Source organism: Neofelis nebulosa, chromosome 14, assembly GCF_028018385.1.
Source record: "Neofelis nebulosa isolate mNeoNeb1 chromosome 14, mNeoNeb1.pri, whole genome shotgun sequence".
Taxonomy (NCBI): domain Eukaryota; kingdom Metazoa; phylum Chordata; class Mammalia; order Carnivora; family Felidae; genus Neofelis; species Neofelis nebulosa.
This window is the reverse complement of record NC_080795.1, coordinates 43,670,536-43,694,042: the sequence shown is the minus strand read 5'-3', so window position 1 is coordinate 43,694,042 and position 23,507 is coordinate 43,670,536. Positions and strand designations below refer to the sequence as shown.

The 23,507-nt window shown below is 37.6% G+C and overlaps 1 protein-coding gene across 6 annotated transcripts in view; it reads right to left on the bottom strand.

The window, feature by feature from the left end:
• CPQ (carboxypeptidase Q) overlaps positions 1-23,507 on the bottom strand; it is a 558,393-nt gene that overhangs the window by 83,313 nt on the left and 451,573 nt on the right. The window contains exons 8-9 of one of the 6 annotated variants that reach the window (XM_058698653.1): positions 22,800-22,832; positions 17,405-17,539 (exon numbers count right to left, since the gene is read on the bottom strand). The exons of 3 other annotated variants lie outside the window; for them this stretch is intronic. In XM_058698653.1, coding sequence (XP_058554636.1) covers positions 22,810-22,832 — 23 coding nt within the window. In that variant the 3' untranslated portion in view covers positions 17,405-17,539; positions 22,800-22,809. Of the gene's footprint in view, positions 1-15,445; positions 17,540-20,176; positions 20,299-22,799; positions 22,833-23,507 lie in introns of those variants that run through there. 2 more of the 6 variants (XM_058698645.1, XM_058698646.1) reach the window with 2 other exon arrangements.

The window sequence follows — 23,507 nt, the reverse complement described above, 5'->3', positions numbered from 1 at the left end:
GATTAGAAGACTTAATGCTGTTAGGATATCGATGTTACCCAAAGTGATCTATAGATTCAGTGCAATTCCCATCAAAATTTCAATAGTGTTTTTTTTTTATGGAAATAAAAAATCCATCTTAAAGTTCACATAGAATCACAAGGGGCCCCAAATTGTCAAAACAATTTTGAAAAAGAACAAAGTTTGAGGTCTTACACTTACTGTTTTCAAAATGTATAAAGTTACAGTAAATAAAACAGTGTGGTACTAGCATAAAGACAAACACTTAGAACACCGGAATAGAATAAAGAATCCAGAAACAAACCTTCTGTTAGAGATGGTTGAATGATTTTTGACCAGGGTGCCCAGACCATTCAATGAAGAAAAGATGGTCTATTCAACAATTGTTGTTGGGAAAACTGGATATTCATACTCAAAAGAATAAAGTTGGACCCTTACATTATGCTATATATAAAAGAATAAAGTTGAACCTTTATATTATACCATATATAAAATTGACCCCAAATGGATCAAAGACCTAAATGTGAAAGCTAACACTATAAAACTTTTTTTGAAAAAAACCATAGGGGAAAAGCTTTATGACAACACATGTGGCAATGGTTTCTTGGAGAAGACATCAAAGGAACAGGCAACAAAAGAAAATAATAAAGTGGACTATATCAAAATTTAAAAATTCTCTGCATCAACTGATAACAATCATCAGAGTGAAAAGGTAACCCCCAGACTGAGAGAAAATATTTGCAAATCATCTCTCTGATAAGGTTATACACAGAATATATAAAGAACTCTTACAACTCTATTACAACAACAACAACAATAAACCCAAACACCTTGATTAAAAATTGGGCAAAAGACTTAAACAGATATTTCTTCAAAGACATATGCAAATGACCAATAAGCACATAAAAAGATGCTCAGCATTACCAATCATTAAGGAACTGAACTCAAAACTACAATAAGATACCATCTCACACCCATTAGAATGGCTACAAAACAAAAACAAACACAAAACAGAAAAACAAAAGCATGGGGAAAGAAAAGGGAAAATAACAAGTGTTGGTGAGGATGTGGAGAAATCAGAGCCCTTGTGCACTGTTGCTGGGAATGTAAGATGGTGCAGCCACTGTGGAAAACAGTATCGTGGTTCCTCAAAAAATTAGAAATGGAATTACAATGTGATCCAGCAATTCCACTGCTGGGGTTAAGCAGGATCTAGAAGAGATATTTATATACTAGTGTTCATGGCAGCATTACTCACAATGGTCCCAAGGTGTAAAAAACCCAAGTCAATATTGACGAATAAACACAATGTGCTTTAAGCATACAATGTAGTATTATTCAGTTTTAGAAAGGGAGGAAATTCTGATACATCCTACAACATCGATGAACCTTGAGGATGTTACATTAAGTGAAATGCCAGTCACTGGAAAACTATGGTATGATTTCACTTATATAAGGTACTTGGAGTAGTCAGATTCACAGAGACAGAAAGTAGACAGGTGGTTGCGAGAGGCTGGGGACCCTGGGGACAATGGGGTGTTCTTGTTTAATTGGGACAGGGTTTCAGTTTTGTAAGAGGAAAAGGATTCTGGAGATAGATGGTGCTGATGGTTGCACAAAAATGTGGGTGTACTTAATGCCACTGAACTGTATTCTTAAAAATGGTTAACATGGTAAATTTTAGCTTATGTGTGTTTTTTTTTTTTTTTTAATTTTTTTTTCAACGTTTTTTATTTATTTTTGGGACAGAGAGAGACAGAGCATGAACAGGGGAGGTGCAGAGAGAGGGAGACACAGAATCGGAAACAGGCTCCAGGCTCCGAGCCATCAGCCCAGAGCCTGACGCGGGGCTCAAACTCACGGACCGCGAGATCGTGACCTGGCTGAAGTCGGACGCTTAACCGACTGCGCCACCCAGGCGCCCCAGCTTATGTGTGTTTTACAATTAGAAATAATAAACAACTATTGAATTAAAAAGAAACACAAATTGGGAGGAGCCAAGATGGCAGAACAGCATGGAAGTTTTTTGTGTGTCTCGCGTCCATGATACAGAGCCAGACCAACACTAAACCCTCCTACACACCTAGAAAACTGATTGGGGGATTAACACAACAATCTGCACAACCTGATTCACAGAATTCAGCAGGTACACGGCACAAAGAGCTGACATGGGGAGCGAGAAGCTGCAGCAGGCAGGGAGGTGCTTTTGCGGGTGGAGAGAGGATGGAGACGGGGGAAGGAGGGAGAATACGGGAGAAGCACCCCTCCCCAAAAGGAGCTGGAGAGAAAGTGGAAAATTGGAAACAGCTACAGGGACTAAACTAAAAAGGGAGAAAGGAGAAAGGAGAGGGTTTAAATTCCATTAAGACTGTAAACAAGGGGAGCGCTAAGTCTGCAACTCCACAGCTCCATACCTGGTGGTGCTCTGGTGGGAAGGGCGAATCCCCAGGAGCAGAGTGGGGTCCGGGAGGTTCTTGGGCCACACAGGGAAAAGTGGTTCCACTGCTGGAAGGACATTTGGTAGAGACTGTTGAAGCCACCTGGTCCCAGCAGACCCCAGAGAATGGCCACATTTGCTGGTGCTGGGGCAAGGTCATTAAGGGTGAAGCCTGGTGCCAGATGTGTGTTGTGATTTTTCATAATCCCTGAAAAGCTGCTACTACACTATTTCACGACATTTTTCTGGGGTGGGCTGGCACCTGGCTGCAGTCTCGGGACACCAGCAGCAGCAGGGTCCAACAGAAAGCGTTCCTGGGTGCAGCCAACATTCGGCCGTTGCTCATTTGGCCATTGCTCATTTGGCCATTGCTTGGTGAGACCCTCCCGCAGAAGGGCGGAGTGGGTCAAAGCTGCAGTCCTTCGGAAGTAAGGAGCCAGGGAAAACAGCTGTATTTGAGACAAAACTCGGGAGAGAGGTACTGCCTGGGGCCTGGTCACAGACAGTGAAAAAGCAGGGAGTGGACGAGAGCTGAAGACAGAGGATGGGTGCGTGATTGCTGATCGGGGAGAACAGAGTTCTGATACTAGAGACTGGGTAGCTGGGCGACGCCATTTTCACTGCTCCTGCGCATGCGCATGCGCATACACACCTAGAGTGCCACGATACTCCACCCCAGTAGGCTAGCAGTGCCATCTAGGGGAGAACGGAACCATTACACTGAGCCCCGTCCAACTGGACCAACCTCGCTCTTCAAGAACACAAGTCTCACTACCTGCTTAGTTGATGGACTATAAAGCACTTCATAGTATGACTTCTAAGAAAAAATGAAGTAATTTCAGTCCTATTTCAATCTGTTAGCAGGTCCATCTATTCAATTTTCTTTCTTTTCTTTCTCTTTTTCACTTCTTTTCTTTTTCTTGAATACAGAAAGAGAAAAAACTCATTTTTATTTTCAATTTTTATTAAAAATATTTTTCTTTATATTTTTTACTATATTTTTTACTTTTGTGTAACTTTTTTCAAATTCTATTTTACTTTCATCATTTTATTTTAGCCTACTTCAGTGTATTCACTTTTTCAAATTTTCAAATGATTTCTTTTTAAAAATATTTTTTTAAACTTTTTCATTTCTTTTCTTTTTCTTGAATGCAAAAAGAGAAAAACTTCATTTTTACTTTAAATTTCTATTAAAATATTTTTAATTTTTTTACTATTTTTTTACATTTATGTAAATTTTTTCAAATTCTATTTTACTTCCATCATTTTATTCCAGTCTACTACAGTGTATTCACTTTCTCAAATTTTCAAAAAATTTCCTTTTTTTCTTCTCTTTTTTCTCTTTTTTGTTTCTTTTCTTATTCTTGAAAACAGAAAGAGAAAAAAATCATTTTTATTTTTAATTTTTATTAATAATATTTCTCTTTAATTTTTTTCTACTATATTCTTTACTTTTGTGTAAATTTTTTCAAATTCTATGTTACTCCCATCATCTCATTTTAGTCTACTTCAGTGTATTCATTTTTTCAAATTCTCGAACAATTTCCTTCCCCCCCCCTCTTTTTTTCTCTAATCTGGCAAACCACTTTCAACACTCAGACCAAAACACAACTAGGATCGAGCATCATTTATTCACTTTTTGTATGTGTGTGTACTTTTAATTTTTTAATTTTAATATTTTTTAATTTTAGTTTTTTAATTTTAATTTTTCTACCTCAGTAATTCCTTTTCTCCCTTCAAAATGACAAAAGGAAGGAATTCACCCCAAAAGAATGAGCATGAAGAAATGACAGCCAGGGATGTAACCAACACATACAAGCAAGATGTCTGAACTAGAATTTAGAATCACAATAAGAAGAATACTAACTGGAGTCAAAAATAGACTAGAATCCTTTTCTGCAGAGATAAAAGAAGTAAAAAATAGCCAGAATGAAATTAAAAATGCCATAACTGAGCTGCAATCACGGATGGATGCAGTGGCGGCAAGGATGGACGAGGCAGAACAGAGAATCAGCGATATAGAGAACAAACTTATAGAGAATAACAAAGCAGAAAAAAAAGAGGGAGATTAAGGCAAAAGAGCACGATTTAAGAATGAGAGAAATCAGTTACTCATTAAAAAGAAACAATATCAGAATCATAGGGGTCCCAGAGGAGGAAGAGAGAGAAATAGGGGTAGAAGGGTTATGTGAGCAAATCATAGCAGAAAACTTTCCTAACCTGGGGAAAGACACAGACATCAAAATCCAGGAAGCACAGAGGACCCCCATTAGATTCAACAAAAACCGACCATCAACAAGCCGTATCATAGTCAAATTCACAACATACTTAGGCAAGGAGAGAATCATGAAAGCAGCAAGGGAAAAAAAGTCCCTAACCTACAAGGGAAGACAGATCAGGTTTGCAGCAGACCTATCCACAGAAACTTGGCAGGCCAGAAAGGAGTGGCGGGATATATTCAGTGTGCTGAATCAGAAAACTATGCAGCCAAGAATTCTTTATCCAGCAAGGCTGTCATTCAAAATAGAAGGAGAGATTAAAAGGTTCCAAGACAAATAAAAATTAAAGGAGTTTGTAAGCACTCAACCAGCCCTGCAAGAAATTTTAAGAGGGACTTTCTGAGGGAAGAAAAGATGAAAAAAAAAATATATATATATATAAATACCAAAAGCAACAAAGGATTAAAAAGGACCAGAGAACACCACCAGAAACTCCAACTCTACAAGAAACATAATGACAATAAATTCATATCTTTCAGTACTCACTCTAAACATCAGTGGACTCAATGCTCCAATCAAAAGACATAGGGTAACAGAATGGATAAGAAAACAAGATCCTGTTTACAAGAGACCTGCTTTAGACCTAAAGACACCTTCAGATTGACAGTAAGGGGATGGAGAACCATCTCTCATGCTAATGGTCAACAAAAGAAAGCCAGAGTAGCCGTACTTATATCAGAAAATCTAGACTTTAAGGTAGACTGTATCAAGAGATGCAGAAGGGCATTATAGCATAATCAAGGGGTCTATCCACCAAGAAGACCTAACAATTGTACACATTTATGCACCAAAATGTGAGAGCACCAAAATATATAAATCAATTAATCACAAACATAAAGTAACTCATTGACAGTAATACTATAATAGTAGGAGACTTCAACATCCCACTCACAGCAATGGACAGATCATCTAATCAAAAATCAACAAGGAAACAATGGCTTTGAATGACACACTGGACCAGATGGACTTAACAGATATATTCAGAACATTTCATCCTAAAGCAGCAGGATACACATTCTTCTCCAGTGCACATGGAACGTTCTCCAGTATAGACCATATACTGGGACACAAATCAGCCTTAAGTAAATAGAAAAAGATTGAGATCATACTGTGCATATTTTCAGACCACAATGCTATGAAACTTGAAATCAACCACAAGAAAAAATTTGGAAAGGTAACAAATACTTGGAGACTGAAGAACATCCTACTAAAGAATGAATGGGCTAACCAAGAAGTTAAAGAGGAAATTAAAAAATTCATGGAAGCCAATGAAAATGATAACACCAAAACCCAAAACCTCTAGGACGCAGCAAAGGGGGTCATAAGAGGAAAGTATATAGCAATCCAAGCCTTTCTAAAGAAGGAAGAAAGATCTCAGATACATAACCTAACCTTATGCCTTAAGGAGCTGGAAAAAGAACAGCAAATATAACCCAAAACCAGCAGAAGACAGGAAATAATAAAGATTAGAGCAGAAATAATGCTATTGAAAAAAACAAACAAACAAAAAAACCCAGTAGAACAGATCAATGAAACCAGAAGCTGGTTCTTTGAAAGAATTAACAAAATTGATAAGCCACTAGCCAGTTTGATCAAAAAGAAAAAGGAAAAGACTCAAATAAAAAAAAATCAAGAATTAAAGAGGAGAGATCACAACCAATACAGCAGAAATAAAAACACTAATAAGATAATATTAAGAGCAATTATATGCCAATAAAATGGGCAATCTGGAAGAAATGGACAAATTCCTAGAAACATATACACTACCAAAACTGAAACAGGAGGAAATAGAAAATTTGAACAGACCTATCACCAGTAAGGAAATCAAATTAGTAATCAAAAATCTCCCAAAAAACAAGAATCCAGGGCCAGATGGATTTCCAGGGGAATTCTACCAAGCATTTAAGGAAGAGTTAACACCTATTTATTCTCTTGAAGGTATTCCAAAAAATAGAAATGGAAGGAAGACTTCCAAACTCTTTCTAGGAAGCCAGCATTACCTTGATTCCAAAACCAGACAGAGACCACACTAAAAAGAACTATAGACCAATTTCCCTGATGAACATGGATACAAAAATCCTCAACAAGGTATTAGCCAACCGGATCCAACAATACATTAAAAAAATTATTCACCATGACCAAGCGGGATTTATACCTGGGATGCAGGGCTGGTTCAATATCCGCAAAACAATTAACATGATTCATCACATCAATAAAAGAAAGGACAAGAACCATATGATCCTCTCAATAGATGCAGAGAGAGCACTTGACAAAAATACAGCATCCTTTCTTGATAAAGACCCTCAAGAAAATAGGGATAGAAGGAGCATACCTTGAGATCATAAACGCTGTATATGAATAACACAACGCTAATATCATCCTCAATGGGGAAAAACTGACAGCTTTCCTCCTAAGGTCAGGAACAATACAGGGATGTCCACTCTTGCCACTGCTATTCAACATAGTATTGGAAGTCTTAGCCTCAGCAATCAGACAACACCAAGAAATAAAAGGCATCTAAATTGGCCAGGAGGAGGTCAAACTTTCATTCTTCACAGATGACATGATACTCTATATGGAAAACCCAAAAAGATCTACCAAAAAACTGCTAGAATTGATTCATGAATTCAGTAAAGTTGCAGGATATAAAATCAACGCACAGAAATCAGTTGCATTCCTATACACCAACGATGAAGTGACAGAAAGAGAAATCAAGGAATTGATCCCATTTACAGTTTCACCAAAACCCATAAAATATCTAGGAATAAAACTAACTAAAGAGGTGAAAAATCTATACACTGAAAACTATAGAAAGCTTATGAAAGAAATTGAAGAAGACACACACACACACACACACACACACACACACACAAACGGAAAAAGATTCCATGCTCCTGGATAGGAAGAACAAATATTATTAAAATGTTGATACTACCCAAAGCCATCTACATATTCAATGAAATCCCTATCAAAATAACACCAGCATTCTTCACAGAGCTAGAACAAATAATCCTAAAATTTGTATGGAACCACAAAAACCCTGAAAAGCCAAAGCAATCTTGAAAAAGAAAACCAAAGCAGGAGGCATCACAATACCAGACTTCAAGCTATACTACAAAGTTGTAATCATCAAGACAGTATGGTACTGGCACAAGAACAGGCACTCAGATCAATGGAACAGAATAGAGAAATATAGCCAGAAATATAGCCAACTAATCTTTGACAAAGCAGGAAAGAATATCCAATGGAATAAAGACAGTCTCTTTAGCAAGTGGTGCTGGGAAAACTGAACAGCGACATGAAGAATGAGCCTGGACCACTTTCTTACACCATTCACAAAAGAAACTGAAAATGGATGAAAGACCTAAATGTAAGACAGGAAGCCACCAAAATCCTCGAGGAGAAAGCAGGCAAAAATCTCTTTGATCTTGTCTGCAGCAACTTCTTACTCAACACGTCTCCGGAGGCCAGGGAAACAAAAGCAAAAATGAACTACTGGGACCTCATCAAAATAAAAAGCTTCTGCACAGCGAAGGAAACAATCAACAAAACTAAAAGGCAAGTGACAGAATGGGAGAAGATATTTGCAAATGACATTATCAGATAAAGGGCTAGTATCCAAAATCTATAAAGAACTTATCAAACTCAACATCCAAAAAACAAATTATCCAGTGAAGAAATGGGCAAAAGACATGAATAGACACTTCTCCAAAGAAGACATCCAGATGGCCAACTGACACATGAAAAAATGCTCAACATTGCTTATCATCAGGGAAATACAAATCAAAACCACAATGAGATACCACCTTACATCTGTCAGAATGGCTTGCATTAACAACTCAGGCAACAACAGATGTTGGCGAGGATGCGGAGAAAGAGGATCTCTTTTACATTGTTGGTGGCAATGCAAGATGGTGCAGCCACTCTGGAAAACAGTATGGAGGTTCCTCAAAAAACTAAAAATAGAACTACCCTACGACCCAGCAATTGCACTACTAGGCATTTATCCACGGGATACAGGTGTGTTGTTTCGAAGGGACACATGCACCACCATGTTTATAGCAGCACCAAAAACAATAGCCAAAGTATGGAAAGAGCCCAAATGTTCATCGATGGATGAACAGGTAAAGAAGATGTGGCATATATATATACACAATGGAGTTTTACTCGGCAATCAAAAAGAATGAAATCTTGCCATTTGCAACTGCATGGATGGAACTGGAGGGTATTATGCGAAGCGAAATTAGTCAGAGAAAGACAAAAATCATATGACCTCACTCATTTGAGGACTTCAAGAGACAAAACAGATGAACAGAAGGGAAAGGAGACAAAAATAATATAAAAACATGGAGGGGGACAAAACAGAAGAGACTCAGAAATATGGAGAACAAACTGAAGGTTACTGGAGGGGTTGTGGGAGGGGGGATGGGCTAAATGGGTAAGGGGCATTAAGGAATCTACTCCTGATATCATTGTTGCACTATATGCTAACTAATTTGGATGTAAATTTAACAAAAATTAATAAAAGAAACACAAATTATAATTAATGAATAAATTTTTAAATAAAAATATTTAAATAAAGTGAACTTAAAATTTAAATTTAAAAATGTTAAATATTTTTACAAAAATAAAACAATTTGCATTTAACATTGAGTGTCCATCTAGTCGCCAATTTAAATTATGGATATTAGATTTCAAAAGTGTTATGCCTAAATAAATAGTTACTCAAATTTATGAGGAATACGTATTATTTAATATCGCAGATATAAAATAATGTAGCGTGTCACCATGTACAACTCTTGCAAATGCCATGCTTTATTCACAGGTACGTTCAGGGCCACAAACTGGGACACGATGAGAATCAAGAAAAAATGCTCAACACTTCTGGGGAATAATAGCTCATTAATGCAAGAATCTATTGCATTCTTGATCTCTGAGAGGAAAGATTTGACAAGTTAATGAATTTGTCTTTTTTTCTTGAGTACTTCTGTTCCTCAAGTCTTCATGCTCTTAGGTAGTGTCTATGTTCACAACATTCAGATACAGTCTTCTCTCAAAGGCAAGACCTGAGGAGCAGTGCATCCTTGGAGCCTGGGAGTGGAGGCTTAGAGTCATCGGTCACGCTGTGCAAGCCCGAGCACCAGATCCCTGGTGACAGAAGCAACCATATATCCCTCACGAAATTTGCTGTTGGTGTGTGTTTGTGATATGTGTAGCCCTCTAAAAGCACAAGGCCCCTCTTTCTCGGGCCAAAGCATGGCACTGTTGAAGCCCCACCTGCTATTCGTTGAAATGAAAATGCGCCAGTTAGACTCAATCCATCCACACGGTGAAAGCTAGAAAGGTTTGCTGTTCAGAGAATTTGTTTGTCTGGGGTAATATTTGGCTTGAATTTTCTAGATTTCAGCTACATTTTATCAGCTCCATGATCTTGAAAAAGTGATTTATGAGTTGTATACCCAGGTTTTCTCATCTCTAAAATGGGGGTTAAAATAGGACTAGCATCGATGCATCAAGTGAAGATTAAATGAGAAGATGCATATAAAGTTCTTAGCAGTATAACTGGCCCAGGGTGGGTGTTAGTGATAATGGTGATGATGATCTGGATGGCAAGTCAGAGCTTGGTGGAAATTCACGTTCCATTACAATTTCTGGGATAGACTGGCTGGTACTTAGAGTTAAGAGAACTAATTAGACTAGGGTGTGACTTTTATATCATGAAGATGTAAGGCACAGCTAATGTTCTTTCAATCTGGAAAATAGAACAAGGCTCTCTGAGGTACCGTCCAACCCAGAGATACTGCTTGAGGAGACCCAGAATAACCACCAGTGATATTAAGAATGTCAGGTTCTCTGAAGAGCTTGAGTGCTCTTAGGATATGCTGCAAATATATGAGTGGTTACCTGCCAAGTTTCAGGATCGCAGGGAGGCCTTAATATCCAGGGAAAAGGTCTTTGCCTGATTTGAGTAACTGATTGATTGGAAGACCTGCTTTGAGGAGAACTGAGTTGACTTATCTCATTTCGTGTACAAAACTCCATTAACAATTGCTTTCCACCATTCCTTTGCTGAACTATGGACCATTTAAGGGAGAGAGAAGAAAAAAACTTCAAAGGTAATTTCTTTCAGCTCCAAAAATGGTCTTGGGTTTTCTGGTTTAACACAGAATTGAGAAGTAAGCATGCATCATTTATTTCTATGCAAAAAACATTCTTCACTTCAAACGGCAATTAGTGATAACATTTCTATCTGGTGTCGTGATGAGATTTTTATGCTAATCATCACATAGCAGTAAATTAATCATTTGGGCACAGTTAGAGAGAATGTATATTTCATGAGACAGATATAGATATCAAGATCTGTTTGATATTTACTCAAGGTAAATGGGAAGCATCTCGAATTATTATGAAGGAAGCATACTGAGCAAATAGAACTGCGTGGCAATGAAATGGATGTGGTGTAGAAGCATGAGGATTTTCAAAACACTCTTGGTGTCATTAGTGTAATTATTGTGAGGAAGGTGGAACACTCTGGGGAACCTAAACTCCAAATCATTCGCAGACACATCAGAACCCTCAAAGCCACATCTTAACGAAGTCAAGGGCAAAATCAGCAATCGACCTCCTTTCCCTGAATCCCCTCCTTTTTCTTTTTTTTTTTTATTTTTTTTTTATTTTTTTTTTATTATTTTTTTTTATTTTTGGGACAGAGAGAGACAGAGCATGAACGGGGGAGGGGCAGAGAGAGAGGGAGACACAGAATCGGAAACAGGCTCCAGGCTCCGAGCCATCAGCCCAGAGCCTGATGCGGGGCTCGAACTCATGGACCGCGAGATCGTGACCTGGCTGAAGTCGGATGCTTAACCGACTGCGCCACCCAGGCGCCCCTCCCCTCCTTTTTCTGTTGCAGAATTCACCTTCTTCACATTATACAGTATTTAAATGGTTTCTCTTCTCAATTTGCACTTAAGTCTACTCAACCAAATGAATCAGAAAAGCAACTTGACCCTGAAGTCAAATTGGAAAGCTGCTGTATGCAGAGGAAATAGGCCACCACTCAAATGATACACCATTTCTTAGCAGATGAACAGTTCCTTTTACAACAATTTATGGAAAATAAGAGAATTCTACCTAAAAATGTCTATAGCTATAGTTATTCAATAGCATGTGCCAGGCCCCACAACTATCTAGTAGACCTAAGCAGTTAGGATGTGCATGTTCTTGTGAGTTTTTTTTTCATATTCCTTCTTCCACCCTTCTATTTTTCCAACTCCCATGTACTTCTCCATATCTCCTATATTACTAGTGCTACTGATAACCACATTCACCAACACACTCCCCTGCCCACAATATTCACAATGTCCCCCAACCTAGCTCCTCTAATACTTCTCCAGTAAAGCAGCAGTAAGGGGGTCAGTTAGGAAATGGGCCAATTCCGCTATCGTTTGGTCCTGTATAATTCTTTCCCCCGCCCCCAGGGAAATATACAGCTCTCTGGGGAAAGGCAAAGAGATGAAATAAGATCTATTTCCTAAGAGCCATTTCCAGGATATAGGCAATGGGTTCTGATAATTCATAGATGCTGCTTATTTTTAATCTCAGTCTTTGGGCAGTTCATGAAATCCCTGAGATCCACATTCCCAAATTAGAATCAAGTAGTGAGAAAGGAATGAACCAAAATGTACAAAACATAAAATGAATATGGTTGTATACACTGGACAAAAATTAGTGATTTGACACTCACTTCTGGCCAAACAGAAGTAAAAAGGACCAAACTTGTCTTTCAATATTAAACAAAAATCCAAATAAAATGTATGAAACAAGACAGTGGACATCAGGAAATGAAGGACATAGGTGCCCAAGAGACAGAAACAAATAGGGTGAGCTCTATGCTGGCCCTAGATTACTGCCTTGAGAGTTGCAGTTGCAGTTCAGAGAAGGAAAACCCAAACAGAGAGCAGCCAACCGAGTTAAGGAGAGGGATCTGAGTGTTCACAGAGGAGGCCAAGGCAGCTAGAGTTCATAAGATACACTCTCAGAGAGGGGAGAGTTTCACAGAGTGAGAATGTTAGAGACCTGCAGAGGGTCTCCTCACCCCTCCCCTAAATCTGAGTTCTGAAAGTTTTGATATGGAGGTGGTTGTGTGTGTGTGTGTGTGTGCGTGTGTGCATGTGTGCGTGTGTGTTATTATTCAGTTGTGGAAGTGTTTTAATTTCAATTATGATTTCTTCTGTGGCACATGGGTCACTTCTTCATTTCATTAAGTCACTTATTTTCCAAACATATTTTTTTAGTTGATTAGTCCATTGCGGTAGTAAATTTATTGAGTTTTTTCTTCTTATTCCATTTTTGGAGATGTTGTTCTGTTGTTTTACACTCTACCTCTATTTTTTTTGTGGTTACCCTAGAAAATTTAACATTTACATTTAACTTGGTAAAGCCTAAGTTTAGACAGTACCTCTATTATCTTCTAGAGCAAGACAAGGACCTTAGGACACCAATTCCTGTAACTTCTCTTTTCATTTATATGCTATTCTAGCCAATTATCTTCTTTCTTTTCAAATTATAGATATTATTTTATTTAGTTCATGTTTGTTTAAAATATTTACCAACTTCTTTGCTCTTAATTTCTAGTGAGCTGCCAGACTGAGGTGATCAATTAGGACAAGGAACCAAAATGAAATTAACAATCATGCTTTTATTACTTATGCAGATAACATATGCAAGATGTAAGAATAGGCACCAGTTCCCCAATGTTCCATTTTCCTTGCACCAGGCAAGGGTCAGGTGAATCAGCACAGATGGAGAGGAATCTTACTGCCAAAGAGTTCTGAACAAAAGACTCCTGCCATTTTATGGATTGGGATGGGGCTAGGAAGAAGGGAGGGGAAATGGCTAGAAGTGAAAAGAACCAAGTCAGAGTAGACAAAAGTGTCTTAGTCAAGATCCCCAATAGGGAGGCCTCTGAATGGAGTTGTTGGGCTTGAAATGCAGATTATGTATGAGTCTGGCTGGCCAGTAGGTCCTAAGTCCTTGACTGCAACTCTCTTCAGAAAAATATAAGGTACCAGTTGTGTACTAAGTCTTGTGTGAGGATAGCTTTCCTCCATGAGGCCTGCTGGGCTGGTCTGCCCTGCCCCCTTGTAATTGCCTGTAGATGAGTCTAAATGATCACACATAGATTTTTGGTGTGGAGCCAGACTTTTCACTTCTTGTCTATTAGTCTTCACTCTAGGGCCATTTAATTTTTCCAGGAGTAGACATTTTCATATTTCCTTTATCAAAGGTCTGTTGCTGGTAAACTCTCTCAATTTCTGTTTACCTGAAAACATCCTTATTTTGTTCTCGTTCTTGTATGCTATTTTTGCTGAGCATAGAATTTTTAGGTTGGTAATTGTCTCCTAGCATGTTGAAGGTATCTTTCCAGTGTCTTCTGGCTTGCATTGTTGTTGTTATTAAGAAGTTAGCTATTATTGATTTTTGCTCCTTTTAAAATAATCCCTTCTCTCTTGTTTCAAAGATCTTTTCTGTGGTCTGTAGTTTCTCTATAACATGTCCTAGTGTAGATTTCTTTGCATTTATTCTGTTTGGGATTCACTGGGCTTCTTGACTGTGTGAACTGATATATTTCATTATTTCTGGAAGTTTTTCATTTATTATTTCTTCTTATTCTTGTAGTCTTATTTCTTTTATTATTGTTTGTCTTATTTTCTCTTTTATGCAACCCTGATTAAATATGTATTAGATGATAACTCTATCCTTCATATTTCTTAACCTCTCATTCATATTTTCTGTGTTTTTTCTTTCTGTGCTAAATTCTCATTAATTTTTTCACTATTCTTTCAGTTCATGAATTCTCCTATCTGCAATTAAACTGGTCCCCTAAGTTTAAATTTTTACTTATAATTGTTTACATTTCTTTAAGTTCTATTTTTTTTTTTTTTACAATATGCCTGGTCACTTGTACTCTCATATTGAATTTTCAATCTCTTCTTTTGCTTCTTTAAACACAATAGATATAGTTTAGAAAATTCTCAGTCTAATAATTCCAATATCAGAAGACATTGTGGTTTAATTATGTTTTGTATTCTTAGTTTGTTCTTGCTCAGAATGCTACGGTTCTGTATTTGCTTTTGTTTTTTAAATTTTTTTGCATTTGACTGTGGGTTAATATTTATTGTAACTTTATCGATGGGAATTTCTTTGGGCCTTCTACTCAGCACTTATTCAATAATGGTAATTTTCCTTGCAGTATTGAAATTTATTTTTAGTTCACTATTGTATTGAGGTATAATCCTTTGAGATCTCAGTTTTATTGGGGGTTCTCTAGTATCCCTAATATGTCTTTGAGATTTGTCTACAGTTCCCTGAGCCCTGAAAAGCAGTGAAATGGAATTGAAGTTTACCACCTTCTGCAAATTTTCTCATAGAGAAAGCTGATTTAATGTGCTATGTATCTCTTTTGGTTCATGCCTTCACTTAGTTTTTTGTTTAATATTTTTTTTTTTAATTTTTTTTTTTTTCAACGTTTTTTATTTATTTTTGGGACAGAGAGAGACAGAGCATGAACGGGGGAGGGGCAGAGAGAGAGGGAGACACAGAATCGGAAACAGGCTCCAGGCTCCGAGCCATCAGCCCAGAGCCCGACGCGGGGCTCGAACTCACGGACCGCGAGATCGTGACCTGGCTGAAGTCGGACGCTTAACCGACTGCGCCACCCAGGCGCCCCTTGTTTAATATTTTTTTAACTTTTAACCAGTATTTATATATTTAAGAGAGTGTTTCTCAGGTGGTATCCAGAATTTTTAGTGTAAGGGTCAAAGTATCACTTTGCTGCCTTGCCAGAAATGAAAGACCTACTCTATCCATCAATCTTTTTAATTATTACCATTAATAAAACTGTTACTTTGTCTTTTCCTTCTGGAAATTCAATTACATGTATGTTAGACCATTTGCTATCCAATTACATGTATATTAAATCACATATGTATTAGATTACAACTCGTGGAAGATCATTTTGGTGTTTGTTTGTTTTCCTTCACTATTTCTTTCCTTAGTGTTTCAGTTTGGGTACTTTTTATTGGCCTAATTTCAAGTTCATTCTTTCCTCAGCCTTGTTCAGTCTGCTGAGGTACCGAATTCTTCATCTCTGATATTATATTTTTTATTTTAGCATTGGCATTTGACTCTGTTTTATAGTTTTCATCTCTCTGTTAAAATTCTCCTTCTGTTCATGTATGTAGTCCTAGATCTTTAATGTATCCACCAAAGTTATGTCAGATCCCTCTCTGATAGTTCCAGCATCTAGGTTATCTTTTAGTCTGGCTCTCTCATTTGCTTTAACTCTTGACAATGAGTTTACTTTTTCTTGCAGTTTTAAAAATTATTAAAAAATTTTTTAAAATAATTTTTAAAGTTTATTTATTTTGTAAGAGAGAGAGTGACAGAGCAAGCAAGGGACGGGTAGAGAGAGAGAATCTCAAGCAGGCCCTGTACTGCTAGCACGGAGCGCAGTGTGGAGCTCAAACCCATGAACCATGAGATCATGACCTGAGCTGAAACCAAGAGTTGGTTGCTTAACCAACTGAGCATCCAGGAGCTCCATTAAATTATTTTTTTAAATTGAATACTGGACATTGTGTGTAGAAGAACAGTAGATATTGTTCCCAGAGTGGATGAGGATCAATGATTTTCTCTGTTAGAGCCTATGAGTATTATTTGGCCTTGCTGAGTCTCAACCTTGTCAACAGCAAAATGGGAATATGCCCCAACTTCATAGAAATCTTTTGTGAAATATATAAAACATAAACAGTATATTTATATTATTGTTTACCTGGTGATAGACCTTATTTTGTATCTTGAGTAAGGCAACTAGATTATACATACTTAGTTTTTATCTCCAAATGGTGACATTTTTTTCTTTTAGTTAAAAAATCATATTTCATTAAAAAATTCTAATGACAGGGGCGCCTGGGTGGCTTGGTCGGTTAAGCGTCTGACTTCGGCTCAGGTCATGATCTCACGGTCCGTGAGTTTGAGCCCCGCGTCGGGCTCTGTGCTGACAGCTCAGAGCCTGGAGCCTGTTTCAGTTTCTGTGTCTCCCTCTCTCTCTGCTCCTCCCCTGTTCATGCTCTGTCTCTCTCTGTCTCAAAAATAAAAAAACGTTAAAAAAAATTAAAAAAAAATTCTAATGACATAAAAATGTAGAAATTAGAAAGCCAAATGTCTCCATACATTCAATGAAGATGATATTACAATTGTGTATTCCTCTACTCCTTCGATAAATAGCATAAAAAACTGGTGTCATTGTATTTGACTTAATGTTCATCAATACACACATGAAAACCAGAGATCTTCCAAATATTTATCCAGTATTTACTTTCAAAATAGAAACAATATTTTTTACAGGTGGTATAATGAAATGTCCCAACTGTGCTCTCTACCATATGCGGATTCTATGTTGGGTGGGGGTCATTTATTCCTCTAGAAACAGAATTTGGAAAGTATCAAGAGAGACGGTAATAGAAAGTATGAAAAAGTACTGTGCTTTGAAAATGGACTAGGTCAGATGAAACTGTTAGTTGAAGAAGGACTTCCTGGAGCTGCAGACTCAGGATTCCTGGCCAGAAAGGACAAGCATGCTTTCTTTCTTGCTCTTGCTAAGACCTGGGCAGCATTTCCTCCATGTCTGCAATGACGTAAGAGACAACAGCCCAAACAGCGGCAGCAACATTCATCTGCTTTGGATCCATGATAGTCATGGTGTCTCCACGGGAGTGATGGAAGGAGAAATATTTATATAGGTCATCAAGTAGACTGGCTCCTGGGGAGAAAAGAGGAAGAATTCTTAGTGAAATATTTTGACAGAGATTTCTGATTAGCTGTTCAGAAACCATTGCTACTCACTCTTCCTGCTCCTACGATGCAGGCCACAGTGGCAAAATCATTGCTTTCCCAGCTTCTCTTGCAGTAAGAAATGGCCATGTGGCACCATTCTTACTACTAGGATGAGTGGCAGGCTATGGAGAGTTCTAGGAAAGCCTTTACTTTGCTGACAAGAGTCAGGAAAATGCCCTAGTGCTGCATTAAAGAAGATGAAAAGTTTGGAGCTGAATGGGGCAAAAAGCCCACACACTAAAAATGTCAGAGTTGAAAGAGAAAAGGAGCTAGGAGTTAGAAAATACTGGTAGCCCGTTGAACATTGCCTACTTCTGGACTATCTGCTACATCAAAATAAATAAATAAATAAATAAATAAATAAATAAATAAATAAATAAATAAATAAACAAACCTTCACTTGTTTAAGTAACTGATACAAATGTCCTATTTATTTATGAAAAGATAATATCTTCTTCTGTATCTTCAAGCGTGAAAATTATGTACCTTCCTAGATGCAAAGAAAGCCCACACTTTTTTTCTCAAGTTTTTCTTCTCCAATGATTCATATACTTCCCATGAGATTTCCCAGCAACCTCCAAGGGCACCAGCAGGCATCTCTACCCAGTTAAGAGCTTTCTTCTCTCTCTAGAGAGGCTTTTGTCTGGCTTCAGCCATGAACCACAGCTTTGGTGAGGCTTCACTGTCCCTTTGTCATCCTTCAGAAGATCTTGGACCCAGTTTGTAGATTCCAACTGCAGTTTTTTAGCCTCTGGTCTTATGTGTGTATGTATGTATGTATGTTTGTATGTATGTAATTATTGTTAACTATACATACATAAGATTTCAAAGAACAGAAATGCATATCATGATGGATGACAATATAAAAAGTAGGAATATGTTCACAATCCAATGCAAGAAAGACATTACAAGTACCTTTGAAGCCCATTTTATGAGCTCCCTGCCCCTTGTAGATCCTTTTCTCCCTCCGGGGGTACCCACTTTCCTGTTCTGCTTGTATGTGAATCACTCTTTGCTTTTTTTAAAAAACAGTTTTACCATATACTTATATGGCATTACAAATGAATGAATGAATGAATGAATGAAGTATTTATTGTTTAACACTGTCTGCCTTTGAAACATATACACCAGATATGTTTCTGTGACTTGTTTTTTCTGCTCATTGTGTATAGCTGCAGTATTTTCATTTTTTATTGCTGTACATTGCATTTATTGCATTGCATTTATTTATCCATTTTCCTGATGATGGACATTTAGGTTGTTTCCAGTTTTTATTATTAAATGTTGCCATCAACATTCTCTAGTGTCTAAATAGAGGAATGAAATTGCTGGGCTATAGAGCAGATGTGTGTTTAACTGTATTGTGTAATTCCAAAATGTTGCCTTTTTCAATGTGCACTGCCACTGTCAGTATATGAGTCTTCCTCTTGTTTCATATCCTCTCTAGCATTTGGTAATATTAAACTAACATTGCTAATCTGGTGGGTATGAAATATTATCTCATTATGATTTTAACTTTATTTTTTAAAATTATTAATGAGACTAAGCAAGTTTTCATATATTTTTTTATTTATGTTTTCTCTTTTGTGAAATGCTTGTTCATGCCTTTTGCCCATTATAAATTGATTTGTGTTTTCCTATTGATTTGTAGGAATTCTTGAAATATTGTAGATACTAATATTTTCTTGGTAGAAGTTTATACAAATCATTTCCCAGCTTGTGACTCTTTTCACTCTGTTTATCATGTACTTTGCTGAATAGATTTTTGTATTTCTTCTTGATTTAACTTTGGAAATTATATTTTTATGTGTGAATTTTGCCCAAATATTCAAAATAATCTGCATACAGCTATCAGTTTTATCCTGTTTTTATCTCTGTTTATGTCTGCATGTATAGGAATGCACTTCTTTTCATTCTTCATATTAGTTATTTAATAACTTCTCTCTCTTTTGTTCATCAGTCTTGCCAGCAGTTTATCAGTTGTATTAGTCTTTTGGGAAAAAAAGAGACATTTTTTTTAATATATGAAATTTATTGTCAAATTGGTTTCCATACAACACCCAGTGCTCATCCCAAAAGATGCCCTCTTCAATGCCCATCACCCACCCTCCCCTCCCTCCCACCCCCCATCAACCCTCAGTTTGTTCTCAGTTTTTAAGAGTCTCTTATGCTTTGGCTCTCTTCCACTCTAACCTCTTTTTTTTTTTTTCCTTCCCCTCCCCCATGGGTTTCTGTTAAGTTTCTCAGGATCCACATAAGAGTGAACACACATGGTATCTGTCTTTCTCTGTATGGCTTATTTCACTTAGCATCACACTCTCCAGTTGCATCCACATTGCTACAAAGGACCATATTTCATTCTTTCTCATTGCCACGTAGTACTCCATTGTGTATATAAACCACAATTTCTTTATCCATTCATCAGTTGATGGACGTTTAGGCTTTTCCCACAATTTGGCTATTGTTGAGAGTGCTGCTATAAACACTGGGGTACAAGTGCCCCTATGCATCAGCACTCCTGTATCCCTGGGGTAAACTCCTAGCAGTGCTACTGCTGGGTCATAGGGTAGGTCTATTTTTAATTTTCTGAGGAACCTCCACACTGTTTTCCAGAGCGGCTGTACCAATTTGCATTCCCACCAACAGTGCAAGAGGGTTCCCGTTTCTCCACATCCTCTCCAGCATCTATAGAAGAGACATTTCTTTTTAACACTCTCTACCATATAGTGGTTTTTCTTCCATTGATTTCTATTTCTATTTATTATTTTCCTCCTTCCTTCTTTGGCTTTATTCGCTTTTCTTTTTCTAACATCTTGAGTTGAGTGTTATGTTCATTGCTTCGCTGCTTTCTCTGTCTCCAGCACATACAGTAAGGTTACCATCCTTCCTATTGTTGCCTTGGCGATCTATATCCCACCAGTTCTGATGAGTATTTTCACCATCGCTCAGTTCTAAATATTTACCAATTTTTAGTTTGAGTTTTCTCTTTGACTCATGAGTTAGAATGTGTTTTGTAATTATTAAAAGTATGCGGATTTCCCTAGTTATTTTTTCATTATTGATTTCTAATCCAGCTTATAGAGAATGCAGGCTGTATGATACAGATTCTTGTAATTCTATTGAGATTTTCTCTGTAGTCTAATGTATGATCCATTTTTATAAATGTTCCATGTGTGGAAAAGAATGTGCTTCCAGTGTGTGCTATATATGCATGAGATCAAGCTTGTTAGTTGTGTTCTTTAAATCTTTTAACACCTAACTGATTTATTATCTATTCAGTCTATCAATTTTGAGAGGTTTATGTGGAAATGTCCCTCTGTGATTTTAGATGTTTTTTTTTCTTGTAGTTCTAGCAATTTCTTTGTTATATATTTCAAACTTATACTATTAGGGGCATGCAAATTTAGAATTACAGCTTGCTGATAAATTGAACATCTTTATTAATGTCATCCTCTTTATTTTTAGTAATGCTTTTTGTCTTGAAGTTAGTTTTTCTTAATATTTAATATAGCCATATCTTCTTTATTTTCCCTCATATGTCTTCTTTCATCATTTTACTTGCATTCTTCCTCGCTCCTTGTTTTTAGAGGTTTCTCTTATAAAGACTTTAAAGTTGAATTAAAAATTTTTTTTTAACGTTTATTTTTGAGACAGAGAGAGACAGAGCATGAATGGGGGAGGGTCAGAGAGAGAGGGAGACACAGAATCCGAAACAGGCTCCAGGCTCTGAGTGGTCATCACAGAGCCCGACGCGGGGCTCGAACTCAAGGACCGCAAGATCATGACCTGAGCTGAAGTCGGACGCTTAACCGACTGAGCCACCCAGGCGTCCCTAAAGTTGAATTTTAAAAATGTAGTCTAACAATCTGAATTTTAACTGGACAGTATAACTCACTTGTGTAGATTGTGAATATTGTTAAATTGAATTCATTTATACCATCTTAGTTTTTTTTATTTTTTTAATGTTTATTTATTTTTGAGAGAGAGAGAAAAAGAGAACAGGGGAGGGGCAGAGGGAGAGGGAGACACAAAATCTGAAGCAGGCTCCAGGCTCTGAGCTGTCAGCACAGAGCCTAACGCTGGGCTTGAATCTACAAACTGAAATCATGACCTGAGCCAAAGTTGGACACTTAACTGACTGAGCCACCCAGGTGCCCTTATATCATCTTAGTTTTTGCTTTCTATCTGTTAATTTTGTTTTCTACGTTTGTTCCCCCCCCCCCCCCGCCTTTCTTTCTTGCCTTCCTTTGTGTTGATTTTTTTCCCTTTTATCATTCCTTTTATCCCTTCCACTCTACTAGTTTGGAGATTACACACTTTATTTCAATTCTGTCAGTGGAGACCTTAGAAATCATAGCTCACATATTTAATTAAAGTCAATCAATATCTTATAAGAGGACACTAGGGCCTCTTTTGTCTCCTGTCCCAGATGTACCCACTGCTCATTAAAAATCATGATTCAAAAAAACAGACATTGCCAGATACCCTCAAACAAATGCCAGGCTCCAGAGGTTTTTTTCTATAGATTCTCGTTTATAATTTTTCTCCTCTGAGAAATTCCCTTACTTTGCCTTACTAAGCCATGCATTATAGAAAGACAATTATTGTTGTACCCAACAATTATTTTTGGGGGGAAGAAATCTGTCTACAAACTTCTGATCTACATGTTGGCAGAGTTGTCTTCCCCCAGTCCTCTACTTCCTACCCTGTGAACTGGACCCTGTTCTTGTTCCTGAGAACTTTCTGGTCTCAGGTTGCTGTTTAGATTTTCTCTATCCCAACCCAAGTTTTAAAAGCTTTGTCCTGAGGAGCGCCTGGGTGGCTTAGTTGGTTCAGCCTCTGACTCTTGATTTTGACTCAGGTCATGATCTCAAGGCTCATTCAGAAGATTGAGCTCCATGTCAGGTTCTATGCCGACAGCTTAGGGTCTGCTTGGGATTCTCTCTCCCACTCTTTCTGCTCCTATCCTGCTTGTACACTCTCTCTCGCTCTCTCTCTCAAAATAAATAAACATTAAAACTTTGTGCCAAGGTTTTCCTCTACCTATCTCCCCTAACTCCTTGCTCTGAAGTAGGCTGTGGATTTATCTCCATGCATATTTCACTTTGAGTTTAGCTATGATGCTATTAAACATAACACAAGCCAGTTAGGGAAAAAATAAGTATAAAAGAAAACTCAGCTCTCACCTTTGATGACTCACCAACTAATGACTCCAGTGCCTGCCAGGAAATATCCAAAACAGGGTGTATTAAGTTGACAATTCCTCTAAAACCCTTCACCTGAGTTGGGGAGGCGTTCTTCCAATACAGTGATTTTTCTTTCTAAAACTAGTAAATCATGTTTTCTATTAGCCCAGTGGCTCTGAAAAAGTGGAATCTCACCATCATCCAGCCTAATAATGTAAAACCTTCAGTGGGTGGGCTGGAGTGGGGGTCCATAAATATTCAGAAGGCTCAATCCAATTCAATTAGATGAATACTTGAGTTCCTACTATATTCTAGGCAGTGGTCTAAGGACTAAGACAGAAATAAAGGTGAAAAAGACAGCCTCTACTCTCAAAAGACAGCTTTTGAGGCAGAGTTCCACAAGGAAAGGACAAAGAAATAGTGGATGGCTCATATAGCTGAATGACCTTTTTTGACCCCTAGACTTGGTCCCCTGGTTGTGTGAACTCCATACTTCCATTATCATTATCTCCACTTTCTTTTGTCATAATTGCTTGTTTCACATCTAATTTCCCACTATTTTGTAAGCTCTCTGAAGGCAAGTCCTCTGTTTTGTTCTCTACTCTGTCACCAATACCTGTAACATAGCATCAAATAGAAGATGAATGTATATTTGTTGAGTGATTCAATGAAATTGGTGAATTTTATGACTGAACTGGGCCTTGAGGA